This window comes from Radiomyces spectabilis, assembly GCF_025331425.1.
Source record: "Radiomyces spectabilis strain NRRL 2753 chromosome Unknown BYT42scaffold_1, whole genome shotgun sequence".
Classification (NCBI taxonomy): domain Eukaryota; kingdom Fungi; phylum Mucoromycota; class Mucoromycetes; order Mucorales; family Radiomycetaceae; genus Radiomyces; species Radiomyces spectabilis.
In genome coordinates this window covers 799,888-826,231 of record NW_026251926.1, presented here as the reverse complement: position 1 = coordinate 826,231, position 26,344 = coordinate 799,888, and the positions used below count along the sequence as shown (strand labels likewise).

Below are 26,344 nucleotides of genomic sequence, written 5' to 3'. Positions count from 1 at the left end.
AGCGGGGTACTCGCCTTCACTGACTCTTTTTTTTTCCTCTCTCTCTCTCTCTCTCTTGTTGCTCGTTTTCTGCTGCGTGCCCTCTTTTTCACTTTGCAAAAACCAATAGCATTTTATCATCATGAGAAGCATTATCCTGGCTATTCTTTTGGCTACTGTTACTGTGCTCGCTGTGGACTTGCCGAAAATCAAATCGTTACATCAATGTGAGTTAAAGAAGGATGTTCCTTCTTTTTTTTTTTTTTAACGAAACGATAATTCAAACTTGAACATTAGTGTGCACACAAAATGAGGTGTGTGCGCAAGGAACGTACTGCCGACGCTATAACGGGGCTACCTTTGGCACATGCGAAGATCCCACTCACACTTGAAAAGAAAAATGGGCAGAAAAGACCTCTGGAATACATGTACTGTACATAAAGATGTATTGTATATCAAATGAAATACAGATTTGTCAAAAAATGGTTTATAAATTATGTAACAAATATAAAGTGGGCGGGCTAAAATAGGAATTTTAAAGAGTGAGTGACAAGGCAGTACCAAGCATAACAATGCCGGTGGCGAGGGAAAGGGTCAAAGAGGAGGCGGCCGAATTGGCATCGGAAGGAGAGTCCGTGCTGGAACTCAATTGCTTGGAGCTTTCAGAGGAAGCCTTCTCAGAAGAGGAAGAGTCAGAGGCCGAAGACGAGGAAGAAGGAGAAGTGGAAGAAGAGGAACTGCTGGCGGTGTTGTTGCTGTTGTTGTTTTGGGCAGGATCAGGGTTAGCTTCGGTAGGATAGACCCAGTTCTCTTCCCAGTAAGGCTGCGAAATGTTCAAACACTGATGCATGGAAACGACATTAAATGTCTCTTGAAGCTTGGGCAACCACTTTTCGGTCATGGATACGGTCGAGTTGTTGAGTTCGTGTTCAAGGACAATGTGGCCGTGTTCGTTGTCGGTACCATTCTTGCGCTTGTTGATCCAGTCTTCAAAGTAACCGTCCACGGTCGAAGGAGCCAAGTCACCTCCACCATCGCCGGGCATGTTCCAGTCATCGGTGTCTTCGTCCCAAAGCATGGTACGCATACCCATTTGCCAAGCAATGGCACGCACACGATCGTCCACATCACCAAAAGGTGGACGCCAGCAGCGAGGGGTCACGCCCGTAGCTTCCTTGATGGCACGCAAAGTCCAGTATAATTCAGCCACCACCTTTTCGTTGGACTGGGTCGTCATTTGAGGATGCGACCAGGTATGGACGCAAAGAACGTGACCATCGTTCAGAGCGCGTCTGGCAGCAGCAGGGAACGTCACGACGTTGGAACCAATGTAGAAGAGCGTGGCTTTCTGGTTGTTGTTCTTGGCCAAGAAATTGTAAAGTTCAGGTTCAGCCCACTTGTCGTCGTTCAGGGGTCCATCTTCATGGTTAGGGTTCATTGGACCGTCGTCATAGTTCAAGCCCCAGTCACCCACATTGGGACAGTAAACGACATCTTGAGGCAAGTATGGCACCTTGGGCTGGATACAGTTGGTATCGGACCACCAACAGTCGGGATCCTTGCTTTCATCGTAACCGGAGAACGAGATATCGCCATTGGAATCATCCTTTTTGATAGACGACTTGGGAACGTGGTTCCAATCGATGGCTTTCATTACGGCCTGAATTTCGGGGTGGTCGGTGACAGGCGCTGACCAAGGTTCAGGGTAGGCACTCAAATCCAAGGTTTCGGTAGGCAAAGTATCGGTGATGTTGGGCTTGCCGGTGTAGCCGTCATTGACACCGGCCGGTTTAGAAAATTTAGGCAACCAAGTGGGCGATTGAACGGCCAAGATGGAAGAAGAGGTCGAAGAAGGAGAAGAAGCACTAGGCGAGGCCGATTGTTGGGCGGTGACAAATGTGCCCGTGGCAAGAAGCATAGCACCGATCAATTGCAGCTGCATTTTAATGATAGGTGTTGTGGGTAGACAGAGGGGAGAAAAACAATGCCAAGGGCGAGAAAAGATGAAGAAAAATTTTGGGTGGCGATGGATTCTAAAGGGACATGGAAGGAACGGGACACCGTGGTTTATATAGTGAGCCGAAGATAGGACGCGTCATGGGTATACCGGGAAATTCTAGCGGACGGTTTAGGTCGGCGATTGTGGAGCTCAAAGTCTATGCTTTTTTTAGGAACGATCAAGCACACTTTCCGGGTGCATCTGTATCAATTGTGAGTGGGATCACCCGGTGAAAACTTTTTTGACCTTCATGTTTAAACCCTATTTTTTCGCCATCAACTCCTACATGGCCTTGCGGGAAAATGTTTTCTCGTCCACTATTTTTATCCATTTTCAGCTCATTTTTACATTGTGTGTAACGCGCCAGGCTGAGCCCCCCATTCCAAAATAGTCTTGACTGACGTTACAAAAAGGTCAAAATTACCTGCAAATGGTGAATTACAAAAAGTCATTGTGCACGTTGTTGTTTAATTTTTTTTTTCTGGTACTCAAAACCAAAACTACTGTTTCCATGGTTTCAATCATTCGATTCCATACAAATATGCCAATTTCCCTCAGCCCATAGCTAACCCTTACAAAAAAAAAATAAGTAAAAAACGCTCCCATGCGCAGTCGGTCCGTTAAACTTCGGATGCCGTGAACCTGGTAAACCGGAAAAATGACTAATGGCTAATGTGGATGGCCTTGTCCTACCACAACACGCCGAAAGTCACGTAATCCCCAAAATCAAAAAATAGAATTCTGAAGCGGGAACTCAAAACATTTTTACAGAATTTTTGGATCGGCGATACTGAAAAGCAGGAGTTGCCATGATACAAGATGCCATCTCCTGAAATTCGAAACTTGCACACGCATTGAGGATCCTCAAGCATGCATCTTCCATGCAGCAACCGTTCATCTCACAGTATTGTTTGGAAGAACGATGAGTGCTCTATCGATCCATCGTAATCCCACAGCACTGTTTATCATCCTTTTTTCCTCAATTACGCGGCACAATGGCAAAATAAACAAATAAAAGAGTTTGTTGGGCAGAAAACGTAAAAGTCTATCTTGCACATTGTTTTCCAGTATGCAGTGGCACACATGTGAAATGGGAGCCGGGATGTTTTACGTTGGTGAAACAAGGTCCCTTTTCATTTCCTATTTTTTCTGTGCGGTTGGAACGATGATGAATGAAAACGGCAACACTCAACGTTGTCCTCAGGTCACAGCGTTTCGCAATTGAGATGATCATGGACAACAACATTGGTTCGGCCCCATCTACAACAGACGCATCTCATTGCTGGAAACGGAACCCCCCTGAGAACATCAACACACACATCAGCAGCCCAATTCCGCTTCCAAGGGATCAGGCAAAAAGTCAAAACAACTCAACGTGCAAACATGGAAACACTGACCACGAACTGGGGCGAAATGTCTTGGCATATTTTGTTGCACAAGCCGCAGTTGACGGAAATGAAGAAACACCTCGAAGTATACTGTTAAGTCATCCTTTCATCCCTTTTAACTGGTGATTGTGCAATTTATGATTTCACAAGGAAACCGGAATTTCTGCGATGTGGCGACGTAATCATTTTTGTCAACCTTATTCGAAGACCATGGAACTTTCGTGATTCACTGTGGAATTTGGATTCCCTCATATTGGAGTTGTAAACTCATTTTAGCTTTTGAGAAGAAAGCGTATATACTATAGTCTCAGGCATTGCAAGCAACTAATGTTCTCTGATCGAATTATTACGAAAATATACACGATGCTACGCGAGTTGCTTAGCATGCTAAGTTCCCAGGGTTTCAATTGATTATCATTGTTGCAGGATTCAAGCAAAAGATTAAAATATCCTCAAAAGGACGAGTGCCACTTTTTCTCCGCTTTAAAAAAAGATTCGACAGTTTTCCCCCCTCATATACAACCAGTAATAATCCAAGTTCATTGACATGAAACTCAGGTAAATGCATATTATAGATTAAAAAATGTGAAGAGTTGTTCTTTGGTTTTTAACTAACTTTAAAGAGTTTTGCCAAAAATATCAGAAACCGATTTGGCTATCTTTTTGAGCAGGACTTGAAAAAATTCATACGCGGGATATTTTAATCATTGGACGTGAGTCCTCGACGGATGATCAAATAGTTTTACCCATTTACTAAAAAAAGAAAAATTACCATATTTATAGCCCTTTTGTTTGTCATAACAAGCCGTACACCCGCTGTGCAATGGATGCCACCTGCTACTGGATGCCGCACTCTTGCCTTGAGCGACATTCGTCAGACAAAAAGCCTAACGCAATACGGCATAACCTGGGCGAGACTCTTGATGGAACTTTGGTATATTAATGTCAATACTCTGGCATACCATGAAACACTTTTAATGAACAAAGCAGCACTTATTGACCCCCTCCGTTCTGTCCCGCCCAAGGTTATGATAGATCTACAAAGATGTGTGGGAATGTTGGGTATTTAAAAAAAATGAGTTAGTAAGCTCTTTGGTTGATTCAAATTTCGTTGAGATATTTTACCTTTGATGTTTGATGCAGCAGATACCGAGGGCTTCCCGACCGAAATAAAGAAAGGATACAAATATAAAAAAAAAGTAAATACAATAGGTGCGTCTGTAAAAACCCCCTAAAAACCCTGTGGGAAAAAAAAGGAGGAAAAGACTGCAAGAAGACTAATCACTAAAATACAAAATACATACTACAACTACAAAATAAAATGGTCGGGAAGAAATATCGAAGGCGATACCACGGGCAGCAATCCATATGAGAGGAACCTGGGGAGGACGCGTCAGCGTTTCCCGATGAGATGCAAAACTAAAGAAGAAGAAAAAATTCGGACAAAAATATGTGATTTTCCATGGATGAAACAATAGTCACCTCACTGCTGCATGAATGATGAGCTACACAGATCGAAGCATATCTGCTCCATGTATCATTCGATTACTGAAGAGAATGAAAGGGCATATACAGTATAACTGACAGATAACCCAAATTAAATGATGCTACAAAACACCAGATCGTCGTATCGTCAATCACCTTTCTTCAAAAAAGAGCTCCACTCACATTTTATGTGAACGGCGACGATGCTCTGTTTGACCACAACTGGCGCAAACGGCATCTTGCTGCTGATTGTTTCGCCTATTATTCGTGGAAGTGTTTCGTGGAGAGAAATTTGGGCAACCATGACTTGTAGAGCGCTGATAATCGTTGTCGTTGCAAGATGGGGACCGAGGCATGGTTGAAAGATGAACCTTGGTTGCGACGACGGTACAAAGGGTAACCCCTGTGATCTTCGACGGTAGCTTCGTTGAAGGAGCGCGCGTAACGCTTCTTACAGGAGCCGTTTTCCATGCACGGAGACCTCGGATGCATGGTTCCACACGGACCGTGCATCATACATCTGCTGACGGTGTCGTAGAGATCAGGAAATCTCTGTCTGTCCGGAAGTTCAGCTGACACAATGCGATCATAATCGTCCAGTGTTCTCAGCTTGTCGTCCAGATGTAACACCAAAAGCAGATGGAGGTGCGGTAATCCTCGTTTTTGAAATTCCACAGTATGGACATGGGCAACTACCCTACCCAAAACATGCTTCTTGGTCAAATCTTCCATGAGAGCTTTACGCTTCATGTTAAAAACTCGAGCGCAAAGGTCGGGCCGATCAACAGCTGTCTGGAGTGGAGCCAACTCGTCCTGAATTTCCACCCACTGAGGATTGCAAGTGAAAGTAATAAAGAGATCCGGCTGCCCGCATCGACGTACGATATTCATCGCATCATGGTAAAGTTGGCGCATGTGTCTCGGGCTGCCAATAAAGGTGGATGGGAGAATGACCCTTTGCCCGACGTTTTGGAGGTCATTGTCGCCGAGTTCTACCGCATCTACGATACCTCGGTACAGTTCCGTGCGCAGGTTTGCCTGGTTTAGCCGCAAATACGTGAGTCGGTTCTGTTCCATTTTTGCATACATATCCACTATATATTGCTGGAACAATCGGCCGTACAGGTGCAAATCGTGGCTGTTATCGCGCATCATCAGACGGTAGCTATACCATTGCATGACGGTAATGCTTCGACCGCTTGGCGAGCGTGAGTGGATGTTCCACCCGAGATCACCATGCGGGAACATGAGGACATAGTGGAGCGCGTCGTAGTACTGGTGCATTTGACTGATGCGTTGAAGCCCATAGCTTCTCGATCGGAGCACAATATCGCGGCTACTGTTTGGTGTGATCGTACTGTCTACCAGGATCACTCCAACTTCGCTAGCTGTGGGTGCATTGTAACGACGAACATCAGGCGTGTTTTCCGCACTTATGAGTAGCCTCACATCTACGGCTTCCTCAGATTCACGCAAGACCTGGGCCATCGACTGCAGCAACGGCACGAACGGGTTGACTTCGGTAAGCAGATCTTGTAGAATGAGAAGGGTGGCATTCTGCAGATAGGGTGCCACAGCATGCCGGTGTCTAAGTTGTGTGTTGGAATCATAAATGTACATTTGGGCAAACGCAGGGGTATGACTCTCGGTTGGTGGTAGTAGACCGCCGATCTGGTGGTAAATGCCACCTTGGATACGGTAGCAGTAGGCTCCGTTGGGATTGTTGGCCACGGATTCATCTATTTGGGCGCCTACCGAAGTAAAACTCAAATTCATATTATAGGCGCGGATCTGCTCACGGAAATCTCGCCCTTCTTCATTGTCGCTACGAAGGAGACGGGCGATGGTTGGAGGTGTAGGCTCCAAAGGTGGAAGCACAGCGGAACCTTGGCCACAGCAGAGTTGGAACTGCGGATTGGAGTTCGATTCAGATGAGCTTTCTTTGGCCCACATGTGTGCCTGACAGAAATTGCAGACAACATCCATGCGTCCCAAGGTATGTCTCTCTGGAAGTTCCCACTCGTTATTTCGGCCACTGTTGAGCGTTCCTGATTGTTCACTTGACAGCGTATTAGCATGATGGTCGAAATCTGCTTGGGCAACGGGCGCAGGTAAAGTACGAATACGTTCCGTAGTGTCACTTTCTCCAGCCACCCTCATAGCCAATCTTGCTGGATTCAACGGGCAAGCGAAATGGTTGGAACGCTGGTGACCCAGTTGTTGGCAATCTCTGCAACGGACTTCGCTTGGTCCTCGGGTTGTAGTAATTCTACTTTGTTGGGCACGTCGGGGGTTGTTGGGGCAGTTGCGGTTGGTGGAGCGAGCATGTCCTGGCAAACTGCAAGAAGCACAATAAACGTTTGAAGATGACATTGAAATAGTTTTACAGAGGAAGAATAAGAAAGAAGAAAGGAACAGGCCTGGATAATGCAAAGCAACACGATCTCTTGCATCCGTGTATGTATCACGGTCTATCTATTCACAAAAGGAAGCACAAATCATGAGCCATAATTCAACATCCGCTCAGATCTTATCGTAAATCATGTGATTACAACAGTTTTATCCAATCAACGTTCATTGAGTTTGAAACTACCCAATCATCAGCGGTCTTTTGTCGGCAAACAAATGTGACGGTGGAATATATCCAAAGATGGCAACTCAGAGGCAAACATTTTAATAAGGTTGAGATAATACGGGGCCGTCGAATCCCGAACCTGAAAAGCTTTTTGGTTATTCTTATATAATCATTTTTAAACAAAACAAAGGGAGATGAAACGGAATGAAACAAAATTACTATGGATGCAGACCTTTGGTAGATGTGTTCCGATTTGCGAGACCCAACGGGTGAAGCAGTTCGAAATTAAAGGTGGTGTATCATAGGAGGCAATATGGATGATCAGAACTATTGAAAAGCCTTTAAACAATTGGGTTATACTTCTCACATGTCCACCCATCCATCAATCATCTAAAATAAAACACTTTGGTTTTTGCGCAGCGGAGCATGACCTTGATAACAAAACATAAACTTAGGAAGCGACTGTACGCCTGTATCAGCATATTATCGGATACTGTATATTTCCGTCTAGTGCTTGTCGGCCAATTCAACCTTTGCAGTCTTATCCTATTGCTAGCCGCATAAACTGAATTGAATGATACCATATTGTTTTTCCTTGACAAATTCCTCGCTGTCTAGCAAAACGAAATAATTACCCGAGCCTGACTGCAGATTGCGAATTGGACACAATTGCGAAGAAAAAAAAAGTGAGCTTTTTCATGTAAATCAAGCAAATGGCTGCAGCATGCTAGCCCATACAATATCACTATTATCACCTGTCGAACGAAAAGCATAAATGCAACGGATCTGGTTGCCTTTGGTCGCTTGCTCTGAACCATGTCCGGTTTAATTTACGATGGCCATTTATCCATGCTGCCGTCCATCGTTGGATGACCTTGATCACAAGCAGTACGCATAAGAAAGTATTTTATTTTTAATACATACTTTCTCTTAATCAGTATCACCTGTGAATTTGAGTTCTGAATACGTGAGAGTGCAAGCATCGCAATTGCAAATCGTACAACGATTTGATGACGAAATTTCCTGAAACGTCGATGCCAGAGCGGCCAACGATGCGAAATTTGCAGGATCGTTGATTTATTTTGGATTCATCAGAGTCAGTGACATTGTCGTGTGAAAAGCTGCATCTTTCTTTCGACTTCTTTATGCATGACATCCAATGATCGGCATCCAATCCGGGATAGGTTCATTTTTTGTTTCGCATATGCGAGCATTCCCTTCCAGACTGATGTGCCAAAAGATAAATAAATCGACAAGGTTCCATGATGTTCAATTCGCAGTACGCCAATCTCCTGCATCGGCCACTGCTGTATCAACAGCCCGTGTAAGCGAACAAGTTTTTAGCTGCAGGTGACGGATGAAAATCGTACCTGTCATGACCTTTTTTTTTTTTATCTTATACTAAAACCCCACATTCACCTCTGCAAGTTACAGTATGGGAATTGTGTCATGAATAAATTACGATGCTTAGGTTTCTTGAATAATTTAGACACTCTATAGCCCAAAAAATGACAGGGTTTGTCATGTCGTTATCATGTACCGACCATGAGCACTTTAAAAAAGAATCATCTCAAATGAAGAGTATTTGATACGAGGAATCAAACTCATGTCTTGATATGACATATAAACTCGATACAGATCGCTCAATATTAAATACAGCCGGGCATATGCATCGAGGCTGGAAAGCTTGTTCGAGAGGTCCGTCAGTATTTCACTGTTGTTATAGAACATATGTTTTTTATGTACATCTTTGGATTGAATTATTAAACGGCCATTGTCTCTTTATAATTTTTTTTTCACTGTACACTACGCTATTGGTATGATGCGATGCGTAGCAAATGACGCCGTTGAATGAATTTTTATCCGATATTTTTCTTAATTTTATAGTATACCTTGCTATGACGAAAAAACAGAAAAGATCAAGCCCCCTTTTTGTAGGGACGTGATATATGCAAGAAAAGGAGCATGGCCGAAATCAAATGGTTTGGGCTGATCCGACACGGCTAAAGTATTGAAAATGTCTGATGATGAATCAAATATTTCCAGTTTTGCCAATGCCGCATATCTATATATTAAGAACCATTGAGGGTGACCAAAAATCAAAAAATAGGCTTTTTATTTTTTTCACCCATTCACTTCAATGCTATTGCGTCTAATAGCACCGACCACCTTTTTAAGCTTATTGGTAGGATCGTTTCTCGTTGGCGCTCAAAACGCTACAGAAACTATCGAAGCATCGATCCCGCCACAAAGCTCCCCGGTTTGGTTGTCCAACATTCAGCCTATACCGGGAAATACAGACTCGTACCCTTTAGGTGATGTACCAACAGGGCCGTTGGAAACCGCTCCCTTTGCGCTACAAAATTATCCTCCAGGTTGGAAATCGCCACCTGTGGATTCACCTGATGTACAAGCTGTGATCAAGGCCTTGGATTGGTCCCAAGTACCCAACATTACCGTACGAAAAGCGGGTAAAGGCGGCGACGTCGACATGGGCGGCTATGACGATAAAGCCGATCCCGATTGCTGGTGGACCGCCACAGGATGTACCCAGTCCACTCGCCCCAATATTCCGCCAGATATCTTCAATTGCCCAATACCCGGTGATTGGGGTTTGGTAAGTTTCAATGGCTCTAAAGTGGAAGCAAGGGATGACATGAATGGCTTACTCTGTCTCGATTTTTGTTGTTGTTGTAGACATATGATGATGGACCCCTTCCAGAAGACGATGACAGTCAGTGGGCCGAGCCACGATTGTACGACTTTTTAGCCGAGCACAAACAGAAAGCCAGTCTCTTTTGTAAGTGGAACTCGCCCTGCATTAACTTTTGCGAAAGTGAAAAACATCCAATCGAAATATTTTCGAGATAGCTGACCCGATGATTGATAGATATCGGTTCCAATGTTATTGCTGCGCCAGCAGCGGCTCGACGTGCGCTAGCTGACGGTCATACATTGTGCAGCCATACGTGGTCGCATCCATCTATGACAGCGCAGAGCAATGAAGTAGTGGTGGCCGAGCTTTACTGGACTCTGCGAGCGATCAAAGAAGTCACGGGTGTCACGGCGAAATGCTGGCGACCGCCTTACGGAGACGTCGATGATCGTGTGCGTGCTATTGCGTGGCAGATGGGGATGACGACAGTGACGTGGGACTTGGATACGGATGATTGGAATATGCCTGGTTCGGGAGGCGGTCATCTTTCACCGAGTGTGGTAGATGGGTATTTCCAGGGATGGATCGACAGTCGGGCCAATGGCACGGATAATGCCACCGGTCATGTTGTGTTACAACACGAACTTAACAACTCCACCGTGTCCATGGCCGAAAAATGGCTACCTGAAATCCAAAAAGTATTCCGCGTGATGCCACACAATCAATGCCATAACATCCAGAATCCCTATTGGGAAACCAATTTTGTCTATCCCACTAACAATGGCTCGTCGGCGGCGATTCCTGAACAACAAAATAATAATTCATCCGTACCCGCCGCATCCGGTGAAGTCGCTTCGTCTGATCCTTCCTCTCCTTCTTCTTTATCTTCTGGTCAGGATACCGATATGACCTCCAATGCTTATCGTACCATCGCTACCCATACCTATGTGTCCACGCTTCTTTTATTCCTTGGACTGATCGTTCAATATTAGTTTTCATCTCTTTGTAGCTAAATAAAAAATACACCATTTTCATTACAAGACTTATAACAAAAATGTACTAAACAACTATAAATAATCTTGAAGATCGACCTGAAAATGAGGTTTTTGATGACTCTGTTCAGCAACCTCTTTGATGGCTTGGCAAGGATCGTTGTTGGTCAAGCCATCGTTCAACGGCAATAGGGTGTAATGCGGGAAGACTGCTTTTTTATCAGTGCTGGAATAAGACTGGTGGCTGCGAATGAAAATTGAAAGGACCCAGAAAATCAAGTCGCTCCGTTCCCCTATTCGTGCTTTCCTGCTACGGACACTTTGTTTTCTCTCTCTCTTTTTCCAAGTCATATCCATTTCACTTGCCAAAGTCCAAATTTTAAAGCAAGCCCATTTCGTTTACTGCAATGTCAAATTCTTACAGTCTTGCCAATTGCTCCAAAAGACGAGTATCCTATTTTTATGATCGTAAGCATGCTTCCATCGCGAACTTTGAAAAAAAAAAGATCCACCTCTCATCTCCATTCCATTGCTGTTGTTGTAGACGATGTCGGTAACTTCAACTATGGTCCAGGTACTGCTGACAGCTATATTTTTGGGCAAGTTGAGGAACTAATACCGTCGTTTTTTTGAACCAAGGCCATTACATGAAGCCAAAACGTATGCATATGGTGCACAACATGGTCGTGAATTACGGTCTTTACAAGAAACTCGATATCGTTGTATGTAGCCTGGGATTTTGTTCTGGTACCGCCTAGGATGGCAATAACTGATCGATGTTTCCTAGAAACCCAAACGGACGACCGCATACCAAATGACACGGTTTCATTCAGATGAATACATCAATTTCTTACAAAACGTTACACCGGATAATCTCGAAATACTCGCTATGCAACACGGTGGATTGGAACAGGGGATCGCACGATGTAAGTCGACGACAGAAAAGCCAGGGAAATGGTGTACATTGGGGTTTGAACAAGAAGCATTTTTCTAGTCAATGTCGGTGAAGATTGTCCTGTGTTTGAAGGCCTGTTTGAGTTTTGCTCCATCTCAGCAGGCGGTACCATTGGTAAATTATCTGTATAGAGTAGGATTTATTGGACCCAAGGGCTAATCAAGAGAGGATTCCATGGTATCTAGGCGCAGCCAACAAGTTATTGGATGGCGAAGCCGATATTGCTGTGAACTGGGCCGGTGGTCTGCATCACGCCAAAAAGACAGAAGCGTCTGGTTTCTGTTACGTGAACGATATTGTACTCGGCATATTAGAGCTTTTACGGTAAAGCGTGATTCCCTGTACCAATTCATGGCGGCTATTATGGATTCTGACGGAAGATTGTGTAGATATCATCAAAGAGTGCTTTATGTTGATATCGACGTTCACCACGGTGATGGCGTAGAAGAAGCATTTTATACCACGGATCGTGTCATGACATGCTCCTTTCATAAATTTGGCGAATTCTTTCCTGGTACGGGTGATATCAAGGTATGTCCGACAAGAAGGGGAGGGGATTCATTCAGTTGGATCTGACACATCGAGTGCAGGATACCGGTTTGGGCAAAGGAAAAAAGTATGCCGTCAATGTGCCTTTAAGGGACGGCATAGATGATGAGACCTACCGAAGTGTATTCAAGCCAATCATCCAGCACATCATGGAGTGGTATCGACCGGGAGCGATTGTGTTGCAGTGTGGCGGCGATTCATTAGCGGGCGATCGATTGGGGTGTTTCAACCTATCGATGCGTGGTCACGCAGCCTGTGTTGAATACATGCGATCTTTCAATATCCCCATGATCATGGTTGGTGGTGGTGGATACACCATCCGCAATGTCGCAAGAACCTGGACCTTTGAAACGGGTCTGGCCGTCGGGGAAGATTTGACAGAAAGTAAGGTTTCGTGATAGTTTTACCAAAAGAGATGGCATACGGTTCCTGTGCAGTGCTGTGAAAACTAATGCTTCTTTCTGTTCACAGTGGAACTGCCTTATAACAACTATTTTGAGTATTACGGACCGGAGTATAAATTGGATGTCCCCGCCAACAACATGACCAACCATAATACGAGAGAGTATTTGGATCAGACCATGTAAGTGACAAAAACTTGGGAGCATGGGTAGAATCGTTGTTGATCTTTTTGCTCACCCATGTATTCTTCCAATGCAGTCGCAAGATCATTGATAATTTACGAAGTATGCCTTTCGCGCCATCGGTGGGGATGCAGGAAGTTCCACGCGACTTTCATGCGGATGATTATAATGATGGTGAAGACAGTGAAGCAGAAGAAGCCGATTCACGTCAAACGCGTAAGTCATACAATCGATAGGATGGTCATTGGTTTCCGAGTATAACCAATTTGTATCCCATAGAGCGACATAAATTGGAAGTGATGGGAGTGCTGTAATACGATTCCAGCGTTTTATATTGTTCCATTCTCTTATACTTTTCTTTTTTATCATCCCTTACCTCCTCCCATTTGGCTTGCTTAATTTGGTTGCTGTCACAAATCTTTTTTTTTTTCGTTTTCATAATTTCCAACTTTTTTTACTCATCTTTCTGTTTTTTATCATTCAAGTCATCAAAAGCGTGAAAAAAAAGGGTCATCCATTTGGCTTAATGCGATGCCTGATCGTTATATTGCGGTATTTTCACTAAGATTAAATTTTTGGATGCTTTTATTCATGAGCATCGTCAGCAGTGATGGATGACTTTTCATATAATTCCAATAGATCAGTGACGACGTCTAACATCAATGTATGAGAACACAAGTAAAAGATCCAAGAGAGATATGGGCATTGAGCTTACCTCGCACCGCTTGAACCGATATATTTTCTGATGCTCCCCACATGTCCACCCACTAACAATATCATGGAAGCGTTAGACACCAAGGTTCGCATGCAATCGTTACAACCATGATTTTACCTCGCTCATCGTAAAGGGAAACGGTGCATTCGATGTACGTAATGCCAGATAGAGACATCCTAATGCAACACCAGGGGTGGAGTGGTTCAAAACGATCTTGGGTGATATTAAACTAAACGTCATCAAAGCAAGCAATATAGATATCAGTTAACAGATCAAAACCGCTTCCTCGTAAAGACGCTTTTTTTTTATCCTCTCATTTTACCTATCCCACAGAAACATCCAAGCAAGACGAGCAATGGCGCTTAAATCCGGGTGTATATCTTGTTCCATTTGTCGCCACAAATCCTTTTGCCAACCACGTCCTGTCATGGCACCGTATCGTCGAAGTTCTTTGTACAGTGGTACCGAGGCCATGTTTCGCAGTACATTGAGACAAAATGCAAACGGTAGATCGACCTCTAAATCGTAGTCCAGCGCACGCACCAGTAACAACTCGCTCGTCACCAGCGAAGATCGCATCTTGAAATAAGTCTGACGAAAAATAAAAAGCATCTTGTTAGCGCCCGTCAAATAGACTACACAAGCGACATCCTGTCTCACCTCGTCTACTTGCAGTATACCGTCGTTCGGATGGTAATACCTAAAACACATGTGTAAGGCTTTACGGCATTCATGTACGTTTCGTTTTTACATGGAAGCAAGACTTGCCTGTAGCCTACGTTGACGAGATCGCGTACTTTTCTCGGTACTTCTGTTGATTTACATGCTAAATGGAGACAAGTCGTAGCAAGGAGCTGAAAAAGCCAAGTAACAGAGAGCCGATCAATACACCAAAGTAAAAATCCCATATCAAACCAATAAAGGTATTTACTTCGTGATTTGTGTGTAGAGGTAAAGCGTCGTCGACGGGATGAGCATTGCGCGAAACAGCTTGGTGCTTTTGTTGTGCCATGAATTTATTGAATCGATGATAGTAACATATTGCAGTTGCCGTGGTGCGTACGGGACTAAGTAGACCAAAAGAACGTCGTTAGCTTGGGACGAGGTGGTTGTGCCGACGAGACAACGACACTTACAGATCGAGCATGGAGCTGGCTCGTCGCAAATAATGAATGACGGCCATATTGGGTATCAAGGGAATACAATGCTGCCAATCCGCAAGAGCATCGACATGCTGTAAAGGCTTTTCGGGTATGCTGTCGGTCATTTTATATGTGGAACTAGAAATGGACGCAAAAGTACAAAGATGCAAAGGGCAGCAAGAATTAAGTGCTTGGAAAATTACTACAATCGTTATCGAAAGAAAAACAGCTTAAGATATAAAATGGGTGGATGAAAATTACGGAAATTTTGTGAGAGGGAAGACATCTCTTTGCTGATGTTGAAAACTTTTTGGGACAGCGCTTCGCCAATACATGCAGTTCGCAAGGTTTATATGGCAAACAGTTGAAGCTTATCATCCATGGCGTTAGTTAGGGCGGTATGGCCGTTTTGATAATCTGTCGATGGAGAAGCGGGTTTGACAGGATCATCGGTGGCTCCGTTAGTATGCTGTAAAATACATTTCTCCAGAATGTCGCAGTAATTTTGATACTTGATGATCTCGTGCAGTAAATATTTCGATTTGGCTTCCCAATTGCTTAGGGCTTTGGTATTGTTGTTGCTCTTGCTCGGGAACTATCCATCATGCATCATCAGTTAGTTGTAAAAACGCTTCATCCATTCGTGACGCGAGGTCTTACCTTGACCAGGATTTTCTTTTTCAGATCGCGATGATTATTGATATCGTAATTAAGCACTTGCAAATGCCTCTGAAGTGCGTCACGCTGATCTTTTTCTGACAAGGTACTGGAGACCATGGGTGGAGCGGGGGCACGCCAGTCATAGAGTGTAATATGATCCGCGTCCCGCGTATGACTCCCGGGAATAACTTGGCCTTGATCCACATCGTCCAGATCCATGATAACGTCGTTCAAACAGTTGCCCCAACCGTACTCCATATTGCTCACTCCGCCGCTCAAAGGTTCCTTGCTTTCTCTTGCCGCCCAATAATTGCAAGTCGCCACCCATTCCGACACCTGTTCGGCGGATCCAGCTTGAAACAGATACACGCCGCCATTGGATTGTTGCAATGCAAACACGTGCGGTCGCTGCCGATTGTACCCTGGTGGAGGCAATACATTGGACAGTGAGTGGTTGAGCTTGATCGTACTTAAAAGCTGACATGTCGACTAGACCAAAGAAACGTAAGAATCAGCGCGTTTTGTCACTCGTGTCCATTTGAACGACCAAAGCCGACTTACCGCCCACTGGTTGGATGGGACCCCACCAAAGGAAGACGGTGCGGCGTGAATGCTGTTACTGTTTAGTTTGAGAGAGTCGGCGAGATGGGCAAAACTGGCACTGCTGGACCGCAGCATGCTTTTACGTTCGGGTGTGTCGTTGCTCTGCAAGGCATACATCCGTAGCTCGCCTTCGGTAACCACCATGAAGCATTCTCGCCAATCGCGATGTTTTGCTTTATGGACGGCCGACTCCAAAAGATGTTTACGCATCACCACGCCTTCTTTCAGGTAGGGAGGTTGATTGCTGAAGAGTGCTGACGCGTGGGTATTCATAAAGTGCATCATCGGTTGAGGATGCGGCGATAGCAAGCCACGTGTCGGATGCGAGCCCGAAGACGTAGCCGACAGTGTCGACGAAAAGGAGCTTCGTCTCGGTGACCTTGGAGGCGGCGGTGACGACGGCGTCAACGGCGATTGTTGCCCTGAACTTGTGCTCGATCGAGCCTGCAACAAATTCGAAAGAAAAATAAAAATTCAGCACTCGTAGTAGGTTGTCATGGTTTTTTTCTCTATTCTTGACTTACTTCGAAGTCATCGGGAAACAGCATACTTTCACGGGCTGTTTTCCGGACCATATTGCCAACACTTCGTTTGAAATCAACCACGCGACGAGCTCCACCCAGCATGACGCTACTGCGTTTCTCCAGCACAGGACGTGTGTCCAAATGCTTTGGCAGCGATTGCAAAATCTGGTGTTGTTTCACGGACACGTAAAGGTCCTAAGGATCGGAGTAGTTAAACAAATGCATTAACTGGGGGCTTGTTGTATGGCCCATTAATGGAAGCAAGACCTACTTTGAGATACGCTTCCACCTCAGCTTCCCATGCACGTGATAATTGAACCGTGCCACTGTTGGCAGCCCCTTGCCGTTGGTCTTGGATCGTTGCCATTGTATTTTTCACAAACGCTTGTCGCGTCATACGAGCATAGTTGCCGCGTGCCACATGAAGATCTGTGTTGAGCAACAGCAACGAATAAACAATGGCATACACAACGTCTACTCATCAATAAAAAGAAAAAGTCCATTCAGTGTTAAAACATCCAGGAAATGGAGAGGTATCATTATTTTACCTGCGCTGCCAAAAAGACACCGTGGATTACAACTCCAGTACCGATTAGCAAAGGCTTCCAAAATGCGATCGATTTGCTGCGCTTCCGCTTTGAAATAAAGTTTGCCGCATAATTTCCTGCATCCAAATGGTTTGAGTTGATTGGACGACATGAAATGCAAATCCATCTCTTTTTTTCCCTACCTAAACGCGGTATCTAACCGCAATGTCCGGAAATCAAAGTTCTCCATGTACAACACCAACGTCTTGGCATTCAACGGTTTGCTAAGGATGACATATTGTTGCGTGAGATTTTTCAAAGAAAGTCCAAGTTGATTCCAAAAAAGACATTATTAGTTACGCTGAACCGAGCCATTCCGCCACCCGCTCTCTTTCCATAAATGCTTCGTCTTCATTCCATAACCGCTGTGCCGCGGTCTTGGCTTCAACGGTCAATTGCGTTTGGTCATCCTCTTGGTCCGGTTTTAGCTGCGGGGCGAGTGTCATGCCACTGAGCGCTTCGTTCACGGCTTGAGAAAATATCTCCAAGGATTCATTGCGCTTCTCTCGTTCGTTATCCGCCGCGGAAGGCATCAAAATTTTGCCACTGTCGGCCTCGGGCTCTTGGTTTTCATCAATGACAATGGTAATCGAGGCCCCTTGACTGAGGGAGGAGCCTTGACTGGCCCGTCTGCCCGGCAGACTTTGCCTTTTCCAATTCAACATGGCATTGACAATGTCTTCGGGCGGTCGTCGATGGTGGCTTTTTGGCGGAATCGGAGGTGGGGTCACGATGCTGAAAACAAGGCCTCCGGCGCTTCCGTAGTGGCCACCGCTGAGGCGTTTGGACAATTTTCGCTCCTTTAATTCGCGTTCAATCTCTTCCTGAGAACATCCGGTCGCATCGACAAACACATCATGCTCTTCCGAGATATCGCTTTGGCTGTCACTGACATCCTCGTTTGGATCCATGGCTTGGCTCGAGTGCATTTCGTGCTGGCTGACGGGTTTGGGTGGATCGTCGGTGGTATCGTTGGCTGCGGAATTAAATTTTTCCTCTGCATCGACGAATTCGGAGGAACAATAGGATTCGGTGCCAAATGTACTGTAAAGCGAATAAGATCCTGAGGATTTGTGGGTGGAAGCATTGGACCAGCGTGAGCGAAAGGGATCGTGCGATGGGTAAACATCTTCCATGCGAGGTATAGAAGATGGCTGAGACTGTCCATCAGATTTTTTGGTAGTAGGTGTAGAATGGCTATATTTAGGTTGGATATTATTGAGGTTGGTGGAGGATGCGCGATAAGTAGACAAGGGCAAGGAGTCGCGAATTGCAGCCGCTGCGACATCTTCTTCTCGTGACGGGGGAGTGAAGGATGAATAGGGTGGTACATGATGATCGACAGGCGGAGGGGAGGCCAAAGGAATATGAGGATGATGACGAACCATCAAATCGGATGCAGGATGGGGGCTGCTACTCGGGTTAGTAGACGGATCATGCATGGGCCACGACAGATCGAAATCGTCCTCCGCTGGCTTGCCTAATTTTTTAAAGAATTTTCCAAATCCTCGGATACTGCCGGTGCCTGCTTGCTGTTGCTTACATCGCAAGGGGAAAAAAAAAACCAAACCAATACCAGATCAACAAATAGTCGTCCATTATCTGTGAACACATACAGCTTTTCTCACCTTTTTCATCGTTTCGTTTTCTTCTATCGCTGAAGAGATCACCATGGTTTCTGTGATGGCTGCGGTTGTCATGGGCGCTGTAAATCTAGGGTCGCTCAAGGTCGGTTCGACGCCATGATCAGACACTAGCGGTTTTCGCTTGATCCGTTGTCCAATAGGAGGCAGGTGAGGTAATGATGCGGAAGATGGTTTCGTGTAGGGTGGTTTCGATGGGGTGGGCGTCATAAATCGCGATAAGAAATTAGACTTTGGTTTATGTTGAGACGCCGTCGACGATGCTCGTGGTCGAGAGTGGTGGTGGTGAACATGGTGCGATTCGGACGATGATGAAGGAATGAAGCGAGAATTAGGCAACATAGACGGGGTATCTTGAATAAGTTTTACAGTTGAAGGGGGTGTTTTTTTATATGTATTATCAATAATAAGTTTTTAAATACGGATTCTTCATAACGAAAGAAAAAACAAGTGTAATAAAATCGCTCAATGAAACGATTAAAAAAAAAGTTTCGATACAAATTCGTGTAACTTTGAATCTTTGTAATTGTTCACCGCATATTTAAGGCTTCCTTTCACATGGTATTGTCTAAATTTCTGCAATGCCTATCAAGTGCTTCGTGACATCCCTCCTCATTTGTTAACAATCTAGGTGACATCTTAATCAGAAATAGGGCATCTCCTGAAGGATTTTTTTTCACTTCCAACCCATTCCTTCGGTCATCTTTTTTATTTTTTTTTCGGTTCCACTCCCAGATTAGATCTTCGCCACTCCCTGTCATGCAACCAAATATCGCTGCGTCCCATTTCTCTAATTTTTTTCTTCAACACAAGACGTTATTCCACATACATACATACGTAATATTAGATAACCAAGTATCTCTGAAAATAAACAACAACTCCTACTTATGGATCTCCTGATAACATATTCTCAAGATCATTGTGCAAAACAGAAACCTGATAAAAAAAAGAACAGAGACAAAACAAAATGACAGCACGGTCATGGTTTTCATTCATCCAGTGGTAAACCACACATTTCGCAGTTGACGTTTGTGCCAGGATTGGCAAATGTACAATGTCTACATGATTTCTCCACTGGGGTGGCTGAAACGGCCGGTGTGCTGGTGCTAGGGCCAGCACTGGATGTCGCGGCAGCAGGTGTATTGGCACGAGCATTACCCTCTGTAATAAATAGCCAATATTAAATAAGGCATGTCCTCAACCGATAAAAAAAAAGAACTCGAGATTTACCTGCGGTTTTCAGAACCATGATCAGTGTATTCCAACCCTCCATGTGCTCCAATTCATCCGCACTTTGATTAGGCTGGGTTGCAATCTCGCATAATTTTTTAAATTCCGCCAGCCCCAAGATCTCGGTCGATCGAATCGAGCATAACAAATGGAAATCAGACAGCACCTGCTTCAGTTCCGATGAGCTTTGAACATGCAATAAATGATTGCTGAGCGTGCCCATATCCTGATGGGCTACACCAGGTCGGTTTTCCACCACGTAGCCTGCCGTCGATTTGAAAAGAACATTGGGGTTTTGCGGGAAACCATTCGTTACCTACCATTGCCAAGAGATTAACACCGAAAAATAAAACCTAATATCATTCGATTTGAGCTTACATTGACCAACAGATACTCCACGGGAAAGGTCGGCTTGGCAGGTTCTTTCACCATGACGTTGTACTCGTTTTTGAATTTGTAGAATACCTCGGGCACATAACGTTCGTGAGGAATACTTTCTTTGACGCGCATGACCGACGGTTTGCGACTAGGTTCCACGATGCCAGCTTCATGCATGGCCGTCATGGTATCCGAGACTTGGTATGCTGTGACATCAATATTGCCTTCCACGTCGCCGGAAACAACACAGGTAACAAACTTGGAGCTGTATTTCCCGGTAGCCGAGTGACGAGAATAGTTGGGATGACGACGTTGCATTTCGGCCGCAAAACAACATTCAAGCGAAGATAAAAAGTACGAATCCACATGGCGCTTCGCGTACACTGTGCCTTTGCCAGTCCCATCGTCCGTTAAATCCGTGAAAATCATGCCAATTTTCACCAGTCCACAAGCTTCCGCGACTTGATTCACCAATTTTTCCTCGGCCCAAGGAATGTCCAGTTTCAGACCATCCACATGGGTCTCCTGCGGTGGTTCGTAAATGGCTTCCACTACCGCCTTGATTCCCAGAGGCACGTCTAAATACGGTTCATAACGTCCATACATGTATCCAAACCGTTGACATCCCGATTCACGCCAGTAGTGGATGAAATTGTCGATGAGTGCCGCCGATGAAAATTCGACGTGATCCACGGCTCGATAAGTCTAGCATTGATAGCATAATAACGTGAGACCCGGTGAACGCCGTTTCCTTGGCCATTTTATCAAGAACTGACCTGTCTTTGCAGTGTAATGGCGCTGGGCTGACATTTGGTGCAAATACCTTCGGGCCAAGGCGCATGGCCGCCCGTACAGGGGACCTTGACTTTGTAATTGGGCTCTTCCAGCGGAGGCAGCTGTTTTACGATCGCACTGGAAGGAGCTTTTGTTTGTTGCGCGGAATTGATTTGACGAAGATACGCATGAAACGACATGTGCTTGATTTTGTTTTCCTCAAGATACCCTTGATCGTACGGCTGCAGACATCACGGAAAAAAAATGAAATGAATACATCGTTTACATATCCATATGAGCCAAAAATTCATCTACCTCCAGTGGCATACAATAATCGCACATGGCATTACTTCCGTGTCGACAGCTAAAATGGAAGCAATATGAAGCCCCATTCTTTTCTCACTTTCACAAAAAAAAATGTCTGTCCAACTTACAATTTAGTATCTTTTGATCGTTGAATCAGTCCACGTTGCTTTTCGAGAAAATCGTCCACGGCATCTTGCTTGATATTGGACAGTTCCTCGATGGGGATATATCCCGATGTCGTTGTCTGTGGTTTTCGTTCTTCTTGCGTGGTCTTGACCGGTTCCTGCTCCTGGACAGGTTCAACATACGTAATGTAGACAATATCACCATGTCTATACACCATATCAATGAGAGCCTTATAAAAAGGAAAAATGTCGCACTAGCCAACTTACTTGAGATTGGCAGATGCCAAGGATTGGTTCGCTAGTTGCATAATAGAAGTGGCATTTGAGGTATTGGGTTGGTCACTCATGGCCAACGTCGATACATCCGTCATGTTTAGTACTTTAGCAATCTAAGTAAATTCCATTAGATATTTACTGGGTAACGTTATGGTTTTCGAAAGCTTACTTTTTCAGCAAACGACGCAAAGGTGTCCTGAGGTTCCACCTGAATGCGGTGCATGCCTTCTTTCGAGCGTACGCGTAACAACTACCAGGATAAACCTGTGAATGGGTGACCGAAATTGTCTTTTTTGTAAATGGGAAGGCATGCATACCATATTGGATTACAGTTGTATCAATGAGTAAAAAAAGAATCACAAAAGCAAGTAATAAACTGACTCTGAAAGAGAAAGACGTCTTCAAAATAAGTGCAATTGCATGAGATTGGGGGAAATTCGCTGTTTGTGACGGCTATCGCCATTACGCTTACGCGTCTTTGATGAAGCCTCGATTGAACTTGGCAAATGTCTATTCTCTTTTCTCTTTTGATATTGGGTGCCACTTTCTTTTTTTCCTCACGCGCTCTGACGGAACGTCTATTTGAGGGCCTTCATTCCATAGTGAAGGGGTTCAAGTCCTCAGGGCATGCTGTGCAGAACGTCACATTTTTTCTGCTATGTTTTATTTCGAACAATTGCGTATCAGTCTTCGGCTGCTGCGGTCTGAGTTTTGACTTTTGAGACATTCTACAGATCACTTGTCAAGCCTTGTTTTTCTCCTTTCACTGTTGGGTAGCCCAAGACACGGCTACTGCTGCACTGTCTGTTGCTGTGCAAAAGCATGTCGAATTATCTATCTTTTTGCCATGTCCAACTCTCTCTCCGTTTCATGGCTATGCATCCATATTACTTGTGCCCAAATAAGCTGGAAAAAGGTCAAGTGCAGAAAACTATAGGATGCTTCATCGCTGGCAAGTCCTCCAACTGCGCTATTTTTTAACGGGCGCCACATGGGGTCACGGTCACACCGTTCATTTTTGCCAGTTTTGGGCAAACCCCGATATGGTCTGTCATGGACAAGCTCGCTTATGAGATATTGACGGCTATCGTATCGTTGCTTCAAGATGATCAAAAAACATTAGCCAGTCTCAACCGTGTATCACGACAATTTCACGCCATTTCTTCGCCATTGCTTTACCATTCGCCCATATTCCCCACCGTTGAAAGTTTTCAACGCTTCGCTACCCATCTTACCAAGCAAAGCTACCATGTTCGTACCATCGACTTGCAACTTACACCTCACCGTTGGCGCAAGCGAATAGGACCAATGCTCATGGATCTATCTCAGAAAACGAAAGACTTGCAACGTCTGGATTTGAGTCTATGCAGTTTGTATGTTTTTCTTTGCACACTTTTTTCTGTCATCAGAGAAATAACCTCTGACTAAATATTTCATGTAATCCAGTGAAAATCGGCAATTATCTGCTGCGGTGGAAGGTTTCCCTAATCTGGTTTATTTATCGGTGGCCGGGTGCCGATTTGTGAATGATACGGCCATAAATCATGTTGCTGAGCACTGTTCTCAGTTGGAGGAACTGGATCTGTCATCAGCCGAAATCACCGACACGTCGCTTCGGGCTATTGCCGACCATTGCCAACACTTGCGGTGGCTGAATATTGCCAGCTGCGAACTGGTTTCCGAGGAAGGACTGTGGTATCTGGCGCGGAAATGCATGCAGCTGCGCTATGTGAACTATCAGGACTGTTATAATGTGGTGGTCGCCGCAGCAGAGTTTGAACAAGCGACGGAAGCCATTGTTTGGTCCAATCAAGCCGACGACGACGATGCCGATTGGACAGACATGGAATGAAAAAAAAAATCTCATTCGAATTTCCGAAAAAAAAAGATTGGTCCAAGCCACTGTCCATCAAAAAAAGAAGCGTCACATTTTTTCACCAGTATTTTGTGCGAAATTTTTCGCTCCTTGGATAAACTTCCCTTTCTTTTAACCTCTGAAAGGCGCCCTACTTTTTTTTTTTTAATATACTTTTTTTTCCCTCCTTTATTAAAATAATCATATAATGACCAAGTATATCGTTGTCTCTGGTGGTGTTATCTCCGGTATCGGAAAGGGTGTAATTGCCTCGAGCACCGGCACTCTTTTGAAGAGCTTGGGCTTGCGTGTGACAGCCATCAAAATCGATCCCTATTTGAACATCGATGCTGGTTTGATGAGTCCTTTGGATCACGGTATGTAGTTGATCAAAAAAATATTGAATGATTTGGGTATATGGGTGTCCTTGGTCAGTTGGATCTAAGACAATGTTCTGCCGGGATTCTGTAGGTGAGGTCTTTGTGTTGAACGACGGTGGCGAAGTCGATCTTGATCTGGGCAATTATGAACGTTTCTTGGATGTTCAGTTGAGCCGTATCAACAACATTACCACGGGCAAAATCTACAGTGAAGTGATTGAGAAGGAACGTCGAGGTGATTACCTTGGCAAGACAGTGCAAGTGGTGCCCCATATTACCGATGCTATCCAGAACTGGGTTGAACGTGTGGCAGCCATGCCTGTGGACGAATCCGGTGAAGCCCCTGATGTTTGCATTATCGAATTGGGTGGTACCGTCGGTGATATTGAATCTGCTCCCTTTGTTGAAGCCATGCGTCAGTTCCAGTTCCGTGTGGGTCATGAAAACTTTTGTTTGATTCACGTCTCCTTGGTTCCCGTGGTTGGATCCGTTGGTGAACAAAAGACCAAGCCTACTCAGATGAGCGTGCGTGATCTTCGTGGTGCCGGTTTGACCCCTGATTTGATCGCTTGTCGTTCGTCCAAGCCTTTGGATGACAGCGTCGCCAGCAAGATTTCCATGTTCTGTCACGTCGGTCCCGAGCAAGTGTTGGCCGTGCAAGATGTGTCTTCAGTCTACCATGTCCCTATTTTGATGCGTCAGCATGGTGTGATTGATTTCTTCCGTCGTCGATTGGGTCTTGATGCTCTCAATATTCCTGAAGAACGTCGTTCGGCCGGTGAAGCGTTGTGGAATCGATGGACCTCTTTGGCCGGTAGCTACGAACATTTGCGTGAAACTGTGACCATTGCTTTGGTGGGCAAGTATACCAATCTTCACGATTCTTACATCTCGGTGTACAAGTCTTTGGAGCATGCCAGTTTGGCTTGCGGCCGCAAATCGGAGATCAAGTGGATTGAAGCCACCGATTTGGAGCAGGAAGCGTTGAAGACCGATCCTATCAAGTTCCATGAATCCTGGCAGAGTTTGTGTTCGGCCGATGGTGTGCTTGTGCCTGGTGGTTTCGGTGCCCGCGGTATCGAAGGCATGGTCATGGCAGCCAAGTGGGCTCGTGAAAACAAGGTGCCTTATTTGGGTATCTGTTTGGGTATGCAGATCGCTGTTATTGAATTTGCTCGCAATGTGTGTGGTATGACCGACGCTCATTCGGCGGAAATGGAACCCGAAACCAAGACTCCTGTGGTGGTGTATATGCCTGAAATCTCAAAGACCCATTTGGGTGGTACTATGCGTTTGGGTCTTCGTGCCACGGTCTTCCAAGACAACACAGAAAACTCGCGTGTGCGTAAATTGTACGGTGGTGCTCCTTCGGTAGACGAACGTCATCGTCATCGTTATGAAGTTAACCCTGAACACGTGTCCAAGTTTGAAGAGAAGGGTCTTCGTTTTGTCGGCAAAGACGAAACGGGCCAACGTATGGAAATCGTTGAAATGGAGAATCATCCCTACTTTGTGGGCTGCCAGTATCATCCCGAATACCTTACCCGTCCTCTGAAGCCGGCTCCTTTGTTCCACGGTCTTATCCTGGCCGCCACTGGTCAGCTCGAAAGCACCTTGTAAATACATTTTTCCAAAACCCGAAAATGATAGAATTTCTTGTTTTTCTTCTCTTTTTTATTTCATCTTTCCTTTATTGCATGTTCTCTTTTATCACAAATACAAATTTCAATAAACGCTGCAGATAGCGCATACATTTTCTGATCATACGACGAAAAAAAGAAAATTGCTTTATCATTGACATTCTACCTTAATGAACCAATCAAAAACATGGGTTTTTTTAACCCTTCAACGTTAAAAAAAATCAAAAAAAAGTAGAGGGGTTTTTGATGCCTAAAAAGAAACTTTAATATGGATTACATGATGCATATTTACAAAAACAATGAGTGGCTGCTTTTGGGAAAATAATACCAAAAAATAAAAAAAC

At 44.8% G+C, this 26,344-nt stretch overlaps 10 protein-coding genes across 10 annotated transcripts; 5 read left to right on the top strand and 5 right to left on the bottom strand.

The window, feature by feature from the left end:
* Positions 1-25: 25 nt before the first annotated feature.
* BYT42DRAFT_551471 (uncharacterized protein) lies at positions 26-2,250 on the bottom strand. The gene is made up of 2 exons (XM_051566263.1): positions 277-2,250; positions 26-206 (listed from the first exon to the last, which is right to left on the bottom strand). Exon 1 carries the CDS (start codon positions 1,919-1,921, stop codon positions 515-517), a length of 1,407 nt encoding a protein of 468 aa, XP_051428095.1. The 5' UTR covers positions 1,922-2,250; the 3' UTR covers positions 26-206; positions 277-514.
* A 7,285-nt stretch (positions 2,251-9,535) lies between these two features.
* BYT42DRAFT_551456 (uncharacterized protein) lies at positions 9,536-11,116 on the top strand. Its single transcript, XM_051566262.1, has 3 exons — positions 9,536-10,043; positions 10,124-10,226; positions 10,317-11,116. The coding sequence occupies exons 1-3, from the start codon at positions 9,567-9,569 to the stop codon at positions 11,072-11,074; spliced, it is 1,338 nt and encodes a 445-aa protein (XP_051428094.1). The 5' UTR covers positions 9,536-9,566; the 3' UTR covers positions 11,075-11,116.
* Positions 11,117-11,721: 605 nt separating this feature from the next.
* Positions 11,722-13,476, top strand: BYT42DRAFT_487289 (uncharacterized protein; the record flags this gene model as incomplete). The annotated part of the gene is made up of 9 exons (XM_051563790.1): positions 11,722-11,796; positions 11,862-12,000; positions 12,069-12,143; positions 12,215-12,353; positions 12,419-12,560; positions 12,620-12,962; positions 13,050-13,161; positions 13,239-13,378; positions 13,442-13,476. 9 exons carry the CDS (start codon positions 11,722-11,724, stop codon positions 13,474-13,476), a joined length of 1,200 nt encoding a protein of 399 aa, XP_051428093.1.
* Positions 13,477-13,821: 345 nt separating this feature from the next.
* Positions 13,822-14,456, bottom strand: BYT42DRAFT_488380 (uncharacterized protein; the record flags this gene model as incomplete). Its single annotated transcript, XM_051563869.1, has 3 exons — positions 13,822-13,929; positions 13,995-14,106; positions 14,200-14,456. 3 exons carry the CDS (start codon positions 14,454-14,456, stop codon positions 13,822-13,824), a joined length of 477 nt encoding a protein of 158 aa, XP_051428092.1.
* On the bottom strand, positions 14,448-14,932 carry BYT42DRAFT_551454 (uncharacterized protein). Its single transcript, XM_051566261.1, has 3 exons — positions 14,912-14,932; positions 14,540-14,800; positions 14,448-14,470 (listed from the first exon to the last, which is right to left on the bottom strand). Exons 1-2 carry the CDS (start codon positions 14,915-14,917, stop codon positions 14,543-14,545), a joined length of 264 nt encoding a protein of 87 aa, XP_051428091.1. The 5' UTR covers positions 14,918-14,932; the 3' UTR covers positions 14,448-14,470; positions 14,540-14,542.
* A 436-nt stretch (positions 14,933-15,368) lies between these two features.
* Positions 15,369-19,378, bottom strand: BYT42DRAFT_609341 (uncharacterized protein; the record flags this gene model as incomplete). Its single annotated transcript, XM_051571254.1, has 9 exons — positions 15,369-15,614; positions 15,680-16,168; positions 16,241-16,726; positions 16,807-17,001; positions 17,078-17,280; positions 17,355-17,470; positions 17,537-17,617; positions 17,694-18,931; positions 19,022-19,378. The coding sequence occupies 9 exons, from the start codon at positions 19,376-19,378 to the stop codon at positions 15,369-15,371; spliced, it is 3,411 nt and encodes a 1,136-aa protein (XP_051428090.1).
* Positions 19,379-19,647: 269 nt separating this feature from the next.
* On the bottom strand, positions 19,648-22,559 carry BYT42DRAFT_551448 (NPL4 family-domain-containing protein). The gene is made up of 9 exons (XM_051566260.1): positions 22,443-22,559; positions 22,295-22,375; positions 22,117-22,238; positions 21,853-22,056; positions 21,734-21,782; positions 21,421-21,660; positions 20,645-21,349; positions 20,267-20,582; positions 19,648-20,197 (listed from the first exon to the last, which is right to left on the bottom strand). The coding sequence occupies exons 1-9, from the start codon at positions 22,443-22,445 to the stop codon at positions 20,025-20,027; spliced, it is 1,893 nt and encodes a 630-aa protein (XP_051428089.1). The 5' UTR covers positions 22,446-22,559; the 3' UTR covers positions 19,648-20,024.
* Positions 22,560-22,592: 33 nt separating this feature from the next.
* Positions 22,593-23,013, top strand: BYT42DRAFT_11482 (uncharacterized protein). Its single transcript, XM_051562116.1, has one exon. The coding sequence runs from the start codon at positions 22,632-22,634 to the stop codon at positions 22,845-22,847; it is 216 nt and encodes a 71-aa protein (XP_051428088.1). The 5' UTR covers positions 22,593-22,631; the 3' UTR covers positions 22,848-23,013.
* A 165-nt stretch (positions 23,014-23,178) lies between these two features.
* BYT42DRAFT_541805 (uncharacterized protein) lies at positions 23,179-23,977 on the top strand (the record flags this gene model as incomplete). Its single annotated transcript, XM_051565574.1, has 2 exons — positions 23,179-23,498; positions 23,572-23,977. The coding sequence occupies 2 exons, from the start codon at positions 23,179-23,181 to the stop codon at positions 23,975-23,977; spliced, it is 726 nt and encodes a 241-aa protein (XP_051428087.1).
* A 139-nt stretch (positions 23,978-24,116) lies between these two features.
* On the top strand, positions 24,117-26,197 carry BYT42DRAFT_551443 (CTP synthase). The gene is made up of 2 exons (XM_051566259.1): positions 24,117-24,357; positions 24,452-26,197. Exons 1-2 carry the CDS (start codon positions 24,189-24,191, stop codon positions 25,978-25,980), a joined length of 1,698 nt encoding a protein of 565 aa, XP_051428086.1. The 5' UTR covers positions 24,117-24,188; the 3' UTR covers positions 25,981-26,197.
* The last annotated feature ends 147 nt before the right edge of the window (positions 26,198-26,344 follow it).